Source organism: Impatiens glandulifera, chromosome 2 (assembly GCF_907164915.1).
Source record: "Impatiens glandulifera chromosome 2, dImpGla2.1, whole genome shotgun sequence".
Classification (NCBI taxonomy): domain Eukaryota; kingdom Viridiplantae; phylum Streptophyta; class Magnoliopsida; order Ericales; family Balsaminaceae; genus Impatiens; species Impatiens glandulifera.
The window spans coordinates 4334255-4346325 of record NC_061863.1 but is presented as its reverse complement, the minus strand read 5'-3'; the positions used below and the strand labels follow the sequence as shown (position 1 = coordinate 4346325).

The window sequence follows — 12071 nt, the reverse complement described above, 5'->3', positions numbered from 1 at the left end:
AAGTCATTATTGAAACAGTGAGAAATAACTTTAAATCTAGCATCTTCGTCCCTTTTGTTGATAAAATTGGATATAGACTCGAAAATATCAACAGAACAATCGGCGGATATGAGATACAAACAACCCATCCGACTAAACATAATATAAAATTGAACAAAAATACCGCACCAACTCAAATTTAAAAGATATAAATAGAAACGAATCATTCTCTAATGTTATAAATAACTAAGAAAAAAATAACTTTTCATCCTCTAAAATTTATTTTTTTAGAAAGATAAATAATGATTAATAAACTAATATTGTAAATATCTTGTCTTAGTGTATTATAAAATATATATATATATATATTTTATTATTTCATATGTAATGATTTTCATTATTATGTGAAACAAAATAATACTAATCACGATTTATAAATAATTTATATTAAAAAAAATACATTATAATAATCTTTATTATTAGTATACATATATTATAATAATTTAAATTATTAGTATAAACATATATTATTTAGATATGATCCATAATATAAATATAAATTAATCTTATACAAAAATAAATAAATGCTTACAATTTTAATTTGGATAATGTTTCAAAGAAATTGAAGTGTGATAAAGATTGTAACCTATTGCGCTATTTTGAAAATAAGCCGTCTGATATTAATTTTTATTTTTATTTGTAAAAGAGAATGATCAAAAAATTATATTCTATTTCTTTTTTAAAATGCGCATAAAGTGAAATTGGAGATATGAGTTAGCTTTTTAAAATTTTAAAATAAATTATATTCAATTATTGGATACTAAAAAGTACAACTAATAATTTAAGAACTGTTTAATATATTTTTTAAATTAGTTTAAAGTTTCAGAATGTTAAAAGTGACTATATTCATGTTTAGCTTAGATTATTTTTGTTTGATTTTTAAAGTTGTTTATTTATTAAGGTGATTTTTTAATTTGTATTCTATGTTGTTTAATTAACTTAAATTTACTTGTTTTCTAAAGATATTTTATTATATTTGTAATTTTTATAAATATATATTAAAAAGAATAGTTCTATTTTTTTATACAACAATTAAAAGGCTGTCAATCAATATCCTTATCATTTTTTCCATTACAAACTAATTAAAAAATATATATTAAATACATTATAACTAAGGTTTTATTTGAGTAAAATTATTAAATAATCTCAATCTAATAAACATAATTTATTTTATTTATTTTATCACTTAATTCATTAATAAAAAATATTAAAATATTATTTATTTTAAATTATTAATTTTATTTTATCATCACATATTATAACTTTAAATTATTTTATAAAAAAAAAAAAATCAACATTATCATTATTATAACTTTTAAAATAACATAAGGTTATTTAAATAACTCATTATTCAGCCTATGGGATAAAGTTGACACGCGTGTGATGTGTATTGAATTTGTTGGGACCTATCAAATTTTTATTTAATTTTTTCATTTTTTAAAATAATATAAGGATATATAATATTTTAATCAATAAAATTAATTTAGTTGAATTCTATTGAACTAAGTAAAAATTAAATTCTTATAAAAAAACGAAATCACAAATCATACCAAATTCAAATTCAAATTCAAATTCATGTTTACAATTTTATGGTTTTAAAACCTTTAATCATTTTTAAATATATATATATATATATATATATATTTAAAACATTAAATCTTTAATATAAATTTTAATTTATATAATATAAATATTCCGAAACTAAAATTTTGGGCTTAGAAGATGGGTGCCCAAAATAAATTAACGGTCAATTTGGGCTAAACTGCTGCATCAGAAACAAAAAAAAACACAAATTAAGATGGGCCTTTCTGTATAATGGTCCAAATTTGAAATCGTTAGTCCATTTGATCAGAAAATTGCTAATTATTAAGATTAGATTTAATTATAATTTATAAGTTTAATTATTAAAAGTTAAAAGGGTCAGTTTTTTAAAACTTCTCCTTTATAAAGCATATATCATCTTAAATTCTTATTCGGTATAAATACTTTATTATATAAAATATTTTATTTTTATTTTATAAGTTATTAATTCTCATTAAATTTAAATAAGAGTTATACATGAAGAATTAATTAATAAATAATAAAAGATAACATCTACAAAATCAATAATTGATAATCTAAATATCAAATTGCATAAATAATTTATAAAAATAAAATTATCAAACAGATTCAACCATAGTTTAATTTGTTGAAATTCATTAATATACTAATTCATTTGAATTATTAAACGATGACGGTTAAAGGAAGAACTCTATAAAATTGTGCAATAATTAAAATTATCCTTACCGAAGATGGTTTGAGGGTGGTTAAAATTTTACTCATTTATTTAAAAATGAAAAAAATAAAAATAAAAGTGAAAATTTGAGAGAAGAGATCAAATTTTATTAATTATAAAATGAAAGAGCAATTTCTTTTTCTTTATTGAAATAAAAAAAGCAAACTTTTTATTAGAAAATGAATTAGTCCCTTCATTTCACTTTATTTATATATATATATATATATATATATAAAAGACAATTTCATCGGTAAGTAATAATAATATCATCAATCATATAGTAAATATCAATTTTTTTAATCTTCTATAGAATGCAAATTTTATTTAATAAAATTAATCAATTAAAAATTAAAACAAATTCTTTCTCTTGTTTATCATTTCTCTGCAACTGTTCCTCCCGCTATACCATTTGAAAAAATAATAAATAAAAAATTATAAAAGAAGACAAATATAAAAAGTTAAACTAAATTGTACATAGAAGGGATCAAAATGGGGACATAAATAAATATTTATATATTAATTTAAATAACATATTACAATAATATAATTTAGACAACTAATTCAAATAGTGTAACGTTTTAATTCTAATATATGAATTACTTTCTAATAAAATAAGAAATATTAATAATGATATTTTCCTATACTAATATGAAATATCATAATAAATATAAAATCACTTTTAAAAATTCCAAAAAGAAAAAATAATTTTAATCAAATTTGATGCTACTTGTGTGAACAAAATTAATAAAATATTTTTAAAGTGAAAATTTGATTAAAAGTATTAATGTTTTTAATAAATTTTAGATATATTATCAAATATATTTTTTAATTCATTCTTTATATAAAAAAATTATTACAATATTTTTTATATAGATATTATTATTACTTTCTAATCAAATTCATTATTTATATAAAAAAGTGAAGAGATTCAGTTTATAATAAAAAAAATTGCTTCTTATTTCAAAACAAAAAGAGAAATAAAATCAAGTATGTATTAGTTTCAAATAATTTTTTTTATATTTAATATTTATTTATTTTTGGTCCAATTACCATTTGAGACTCGAACTTCAGATGATTTTATCAAATAGAGCTCGAACTATCAATTATTTTTCCATTACTCTTTCACAAACTGCGTATACTGCTTTATTGCGTTTGTTTTAAATGATGTGGCAATATTTTTTTTTTTATTTAGTTCCACCTGTTTATTAATTAATTTAAACTAAACTTCTCTCATCTTCTTCATTCCCACTGACACACATTCTCTCCAACAAACTCATCTTCTTACATCTCATTTTCCTCTTTTACAATTCTATATATTAATCACTAATATATTTCTCCCTAAATTGATTATAACAGTAACATTTAATTATCAGATTGATAGACTTTATGAAACTACATCCTTCCCTTTTATATGTTGGATAATAAGTTAAAGCTTTTATCAGTTGTGTCAAATGTATACAAAACCAAATATTCTTGAAGAATTGCACCATAGGCAAATTGGTCAGCAATCCCATCATGTTCAACTTCTTGCTAAAAGTTCTAATCTTTTGAAAATTAAAAAAACAGTTCATGCTTCTAGTATTTCATCTTCAATGAATAAAATATAATCTAGCTTGAAAACTAGATTGAGGACAATGAATAACCGAGTACTAGAATCTAGCATGATTCTTGGGATAAAAATTTAGCATTAACTAGCACATTTCTAACAACATTAATCATTTATTGGATTGACACAATATCAAGACAATTAAACTTTGGGGACATAAAGTGTTTCTAGCTATTAGGTGAACCTAAAAGCATTGCGATATTGTGAACCTAAAATCTTTGAATTATATTTAGATGGTTTAACTCAAAGTTCTAGCCTTATTTAGTAAAATTATTCTAAATTTTTCGAGCCTCAAATGGTAATTGGACCATTTATTCTTTTATCTAAATAAAAAAAATGAGGAGTAATAGGTGGAGGGAATTTGAGAGAGGGAATGAGAGAGGGAATGATGTGGTTGAAAAAAGATAAAAGGTGAGGAGAGAGAAGAAAGAGAAATTTTGTTATTTTTTTTAACTAATCAAATTGTGGCATATCATTCCTTTTCTCAAATTCCCTCTCCCAATCATTTCTCTAAAAAATATAAGTAAAAACAATTTATTTAAAAACAGTAATTATAAATAATACATAAATAAATATTTATATATTAATTTAAATAAAATAATTACAATAATATAATATTGACAAATAATTCAAATAGTGTAACGTTGTAATTGTAATATATCTCAAAAGCTATTGTTTTGACAAATAATTCAAATATATCAACAAAAAAAAATATTTAAATTACTTTTCAATAAAATAAAAAATAATGACCTTTTCATATACTAATATTTTATCGTAATAAATATAAAATCACTTTTAAAATTTCCATAAATAAAAATAATTTTAATTAAAAATATTATGCTAAAAGTGTGTATAATTTTTAAAATATTTTAAGTGAAAAGTTGATAAAAATAAATTATTATTTTTAAATTATATTGTAAACATGTTTTTTTTTTTATAATTGTTCATTTATTAAATGATTGTTCTTCAACTCAATCAATTGAAATTTCACGAAACCCTTTTTTTATATTTTTTATTTTACAATTTAAAACTCTATATTATTAAAGTATATAAATAATACTTAGGTTTTATTTTTAACAATTTTAAAAATAATTAATTTATTATATATGTAACATACTAAATAAACAAAAGATTAATATCAATAATTTAATCAACTAATTTTAATGAATTTATTTTAAATACCGAATTTTTAAAAATATATATAATAAAAGCTTCAATTTGTTTAATTCAGCTAAATTAATAATATATATGCATATTTTATTTATTTACAATAAATAATAAGTTATCTACTTTTGAAATAGTTAAAATAAAATAAAATTTCTAAAATCTCGATTGGGATTCAATTTGATAATTATGGTTTTAAAAAAATTCACAAAATAAAAAATAGAATTACAAAACCTGCTAAATTTAATAGAAGTTTTAGGAAATACTACTAATTCCAAATAAGAAATTTTGAATAAATATATATAAAAAATAGAATGTAATAACGAGGAGGGGTTAAGAGAGGAAGTGAGAGAAAAGAGGGTCCAAAAGGGAGGAGAGAGAAAAGAAACCAGGCGGAGACATGGGTAAGGTATCAACCACAGAAGTGAAGACGAAGACGAAGACGAAGAAGAAGAAAGGACGCCCATCTCTCTTAGATCTCCAAAAACGCGCTCTTCAACAAGACAATTTACATCGCCAAACCCTAATTTCTTCTAAACCTAATTTCAACACACCCACCCATCGATCCGCTACCCGGAACCCCAATTCCGATGAAATTGACGCTGGTAGAACCGGAGGAGATGATGATGATGATGATGATGATGACGACGAGCGGAAGGAGAAGAAGGTCAAGCTCGTTGGTCGTTTCCTCCCTTCTTCTAATCATCAACATTGCATCAATTCTCTTTCCCACAATTCGGCCTCAGTTGGCCATGAATCGAGCGCTGATGAAGACAATCATGAAATGTCTATTAAGAAACAGAAGATCAATGCCGGGGGAGGCAGATCTAGAACCCTTCACGCGTCTGCTCAGGTGCACATTCTCGTTTCTCCAATTATAGATATTAGAATTTGCTTCCCAAAAAGATTCCAGCTTTTGCTTTCGCGCGTTACTATAAACTTCTTTAGTGGCATTTTTCAAAAGATTAGAAACTGAGTCCATGTGCTTTGACTGGGTCAATGTTATATGGGTTTGAGTTTCTTCAAAATAGTATAACTAAAAGCTTATTTAATATATATCTAATTGCTTTGATGTATCTGCATGAAATATATGTATATACAAAATCTTCATTCTTGTCATGTGAAATGAAAAGATTGGGTTTGTCCTTTCCTTAAGTAGTGTTCTGAATTAATCTCAGATCTTGTTGACTGTAACTGTTTAAAAATATGAAATAAAAACATTTAAATATATATGCTTTTAGCTAGTTATGACCTTTCCTTAATAAATATTAACTTCATCCTGTGTTTCCAAGTTAAAGTATGGGTTTTTTATCTTACTTATTTACACTTGGTTTTCAATGAATTTTTAGGATAAAAAGTTCCAGAAAGCGACTGTTGCTGTACATGGTATCAATCAATTCCCATCATTCTTGAAGAAAATTCAGTTTGCATGGAATTCCCAGTACATAAAGCTTATGAGAACACAATGTAATTCTTACACTTCTTTGGTAATTTCTGTTATTTTTTGGACAGGGAATTCGTTGAATCCAGGCCCCACAACACCTTTACCAGACAAAAAGTTGTTGATTTTCATTATTGACAGACTTCGAAAGTATGATTGATTCCTTTTTTTAAAAGGAAATTCGTAAAGTTGCACTATTGGATTTCATCTTAGAAAGCTAGTAACTTTGCGGGTTCATCTATTCTCCTGCAGGAAGGACACATATGGGGTCTTCTCTGAGCCTGTTGATCCAAATGAGGTGCTTCTTTCATTGACAAGGTCTTGTACTATGATTGAGTAATGCTCTATTTCTTTTGGTTAATAGACATCCTTTTGTGCAGCTGCCCGACTACCATGAGATCATAGAAAACCCCATGGATTTTGGGACTCTGAGAAATAAACTTGAGGATGGGATCTATACCAAGTTTGAAGAATTTGAGGTATCTTCTGCTGATTTTTCTTTCTGTGTGTTATTCAACTGTATCTCTTTGCCTATATATTTGAGTTCTTAGATAATGTCTGGAATTAGTTCAAGTGTCCCTGTTTAATGTCTTTCCTAGTACATGTACATGTGAGTATATCTATGTGAACTTGGTATTATTATAGTCCCCAACTGCCTCATTCTGCTGCTCGAGGAAGATAATTGTGTTGATCTCAAACTTCATGTCTTCTATTTTCCTCCAAGATGCTCACACGTTTCCTCCTGACTGCATTATGTTTCTGTGGGAATTCTTGATGCCATCCATGAAGTTGATATTTATTGCTACCCAAGGCAATTACTTGTGCTGTGGAGTTTGAGTCTAAAGATAAGTTTTTGTTTTAACATCTGGATGGAAATAAACACTTGCGTTTTCAATTAGGGTTTGGGTGACCCCCGACGACCCAACAAATTTGGGAAAGACACACGCGGGTATTATGTCACATGTTTTTTCCCTTGAATTAGACTTCCCACATATTTTTGTAGTTTTTGTTCATTCTGTAATGCTGCCTAGGTGGTTTCTTATATTGTGAAACAAGTTGTTGTATTTCTACAATTGACTCAGGCTTTGCTTGATAGTAGTATTTTAATGAAATTCTTAAAAAAAGGAATGGAGGATAAGAAGCCAAGATTTCTTCAATTGAATTGCTTATCAATATCGTCTTGTCGTATTTACACACTTGCAATCAACACACACATATATATTGTAATCTACCTAATTAGATAATTATGTATTAAATCGTAATTGATTAACATAATTATCTTAATCGGTTAACTATAAATTAATAACAATATTTATATATTAATCATAGTTATCTAAACTAATTGGGTGTTTATCCTCTTGGTACAATATCGTCTTGATGATTGTTATAGGAAAAGATTTTGATGATTCCATTGATTTGAACTATTGGAAAAAACATAAGCTTTTTAGAATCAATTGAAAATGGTTATACAGTATGTGATAACTTGCCTCATTTATGGGTGCAATATTATAGAGATTGTACTTTTTCAGAAATATCAGTAATACATTATTTTCTAGATCATTAATGTAAAATGTCATTGTTGTAAGCCAACAAAATAGAAGAAAAAGGGACCCCACAAGATTGTGTCCCATGAAATTAATGAGGTGGAGATTTTTTTTTCCAAAATTTCCACTATATATGTTTTAATATTTTTCAAATGTATTTGTTATTCAAGGAACCAATTAGCTTGACTTTCAAAATGCTTAAATCCTAGTTTTACTTTTGACAATAATGCATGCTTCCCCTTGTCATTTTTTGTTTGAAGTTCTGAATATGGAAGCTGCTAGGTTGATTTGCTAGTTTGGTGTTGAGTGAAGTGATTTCTGACAAATGGCTTAACTAGTTGAAACTTAAAAAATGCTTGTCAAAAGGTTATGACTTGTTCTTCGGTTTCAGTTAGAAGGATATGTTAAATGTGAACTAATAGTAGTGGTGACTTTAGCATTGTAACTGTGTTTTTGAAGTGCACTTTTGGGGCCTTCCACGAAAGTTACTGCATTTACTACAACAAAAAATGAATCAAAGCTCAAAGCAGTTTGGTCGGTGGAGCTGTGTGCTCATATTTTCTCGCCTTCCTTCTTTTTTAGTCATTTAATAATCCAAATAAACCACTTTTTGCATTAAACGGAATATTTTCAAATAACCCTACATTAAACAAGCTCTACTTCTAGAGCCTCAACTTTCTAACTGTCTTTGCATATTTTATTATGTAATACATCATTTCCTAAAATTTTGATTTTAATAACTGATGATGAATTTTCCTTTATGCCTAAGAGTGTTTATAGGAAAAACTTATCAAGTCAGGCATTTATTTGGTATATTTTTCAAGTTCCTCTATTTGTGACAGGTGTTGATCTTATTTTTTGTCGTTTTATAGGCCGATGTTTTCCTGATATGTGCAAATGCAATGCAATATAATGCTTCCGACACTGTCTATTTTCGGCAGGTTTGTTCATTTCTAAAATAGACTTCTTTTAGAAAAATTGTTTAATTTTTGAATTGATTATGAAATATTTCACTAGGCAAAGACCATACAAGAGCTGGCAAAACGTGATTTTGATAATTTGAAAGAAGTTAATGAAGAAGGCGAACCACAGCCAAAAGTTGTTAGAAGAGGCAGGCCTCCCACCAAGAATTTGAAGAAGGAATTTTCCAGTCCTCCATCACTTGCACGTTGTGGTCCTGAATCTTCATCCGATGCCACTCCTAATACAGGAGGTGAGAATCAGAATGCCTCGGGCTCAAACAACTACAATCTAAGAAAAGGGCCGATGTCATACAAATTCCGCCCTAATGATGTATATGTGGGACCTTCTCATCTATCTGGAGGCAATGAGGTCTATCATGATTGGGCTTCAGATTGGAATACCGAATTTCCAGGTTTGGTTACGTTAATTCTTTCCAACTTCCAAATCAGTCGTATGCTGGTCCATATTCACGCTATCTGCTTTTTTGGTATCCACATATATCGAAGTGATAAAAAATCAAAAAAGATATCTTTTGGCAAAATTTGGTCATCGAATTAGCATGATCTATAAAATTTGGCAAAAAATAACTTTTTCTATACACTTTTCACCTTTTTTCTTAACCACTTTTCACGTAAAAATGTTTCATCTAATTCAATCACACTTTTCATACCAAATGCAAACAAAAAATCTCCTTCACTTTAGCAATTTTTAAACGTGATTATGACAAAATATCACTTTCCGAAAAGGCTTGTAATTACAGATTTCATTTTCATGATTTTTCTTATGCAGCTTCTGTTTTGAAGGCTGAGGCAAAACATGTAAAGAAAACGTTTATGCTAGATGAGAACAAGCGTTCCACATATAAGCTCTCTCAAGCATCAACTCTAGGCGATGATCCATATATGTTGACTTCCCTCAATGGGCAAACCAATCGTTTAATGGGGGTATGTGTTAATGATTGATTCCTATTATTGCCTTGATCATTTGATTACATCCCGACTTTTCAATACTTACATGTGCAATTAATTTCAACTCCTTAAATTGGTTTCTTCCCACCCTGTGCTATTAATTTCAACTTATGTGGATAAGACTCATTTTCTCTACTCTATGAAGAAGCTTAAAATTTTGGTTTCATAATTTTAGAATGTAATTCTCCTAGATTCATTTGCTTGAAAAAATATATTCTAGACTAACTTCCTGTGATAAACTATTGGAACAGAGCATAATTATGAATATTTGTTAGACTAAGGTCAAATAAATCCTGTTTTCAAATGTGACACCCGTTGAGAAATCTGGAGAAATGATATTTTTAAAATGAAGCCAATATTTTCAAGATTAAACTGTTTCCTGGGAGGATAAGAATGATCTGATCATCAAAGTGTAACTCTTCTTGCTTTCCTGGGGACATAGGAATGTTTAGGAAAGAAAATGTGCCTCAATTTTTGCCCAATTTTGGATTGTGGTCTATAAGTTTGTAGTGATCACAATTTTTAGCCACAAAGTAGCTCAGTAGCTCAAGTGGAAATAGTTTTGTCTAAGAACCCTCTGATTGGAGGATGGGTCGTGCTAGCTTCCTCTTGGGAATAAACCCTGGTCTTAAAAAAATAAATAGCTTGATGTAGATTTCTTTTGTTCATTTATCACATTGAAAATTTCCCATAACAAAAAAAAACATTATGAACTCAGGTAGGTGTACATGTGGAGCATGGATATTCAAGAAGTCTTGCTCGTTTCGCAGCAAACCTTGGGCCGTTGGCTTGGAAAATAGCTTCTAAGAAAATCGAGAGTGTTTTACCTTCCGGCGTGAAGTTTGGACCTGGATGGGTAGGTGAAAAAGAGGAATCTTCACAACAGACACCACCTATCTTATCGGAGCAGCAAAAATCTCCAATCAATTCACTTTTCGACGCCCAACCGCATTTAGCCATACCCAATTCAGGCCTGAATACCAATGAATTAAGTTACGGAGGAGAATTCATCCATCAGCAAGAGAAACCTTCCGACTGTAATGGTCATAATCCATCTTCTTTTCAGAAGTATCAGCAGAATTCTATTGAGCGACAATATTCACTTCCAGTTGCTGCTCCAGATCTAAATACCGGATCTTCTTCTTCTTCTAAGCAGCAACCAGATCTAGCATTGCAACTGTGAGTTCTTGATCTCTAATATTAATTTTTTGTATGGTTTGTTGATTATAATGTAGAGGTGGGATATAGGAAGGAATGGGGTAGGATTTGAATTATTGCATTAGTGAGATTGAATTGGGTTGGTTGGTTTAACTGCTAGAAGATTTAAACCTAGAGTGGTGTATAGATTAATTATACAAAAAACTTGTGTTTTTTTTTCTTTAGTTAGAACTTAGAAACCACCCTCTAGGATGATGATTTGGTGATTATTGATTTCTGGTGTTATTGTGATTTGACAAAGCAGCAACTATACATATACATGTACCAGTTTTTATAGATTATGATTTTATTTATATATATACATTTAATTGACTATTATATATTTGAAAATATTTGGATTTTCTTGGGTTTTCATTTGAATTCAAATTAGAATGAGAATTTTATGTTCTTAGTTTGTCATAATTATAATGTGTGATGTATTATATTAAATTTTTGCATTCATTGTAACCAATCTCATTTGAATATATGTGTGATGATTAAGTTATGCTATAAAATATTATCTAATTTAATAATATATCAATTTTTTCTTCTCTAAATTCTGACTCAGTTTCAGATCTAATTCTCACTTGTATGATGTTTTTTTTTTTTAGATTTTACTATAAACTCACCCATCTAATTATATTTTTAAATAATTTATATATTTTTATTAAATAACTATTTTCAAATTAGCTTAATATTGACTTCATAAATAATTACATTTTGTTTTGGCCAAATTGATCTTCAAAATATCTTAGTACAAGCTAGAATCCGAATTTGAAATATTGAATAAAAATCATTTAATATATTAAAATTTTGTTTAATAATGTATAATAGATGTTAAAATATGTTAAAAATTAAAATATTTAATTTATTT

General features: G+C 27.2%; 1 protein-coding gene across 1 annotated transcript; it reads left to right on the top strand.

Annotated features, from left to right (window-relative positions):
* The first annotated feature begins 5418 nt into the window (after positions 1-5418).
* Positions 5419-11521, top strand: LOC124926551. The gene is made up of 9 exons (XM_047466800.1): positions 5419-5937; positions 6434-6470; positions 6597-6675; positions 6778-6823; positions 6906-7004; positions 8942-9010; positions 9087-9444; positions 9822-9976; positions 10719-11521. The coding sequence occupies exons 1-9, from the start codon at positions 5485-5487 to the stop codon at positions 11181-11183; spliced, it is 1761 nt and encodes a 586-aa protein (XP_047322756.1). The 5' UTR covers positions 5419-5484; the 3' UTR covers positions 11184-11521.
* Positions 11522-12071: the final 550 nt, after the last annotated feature.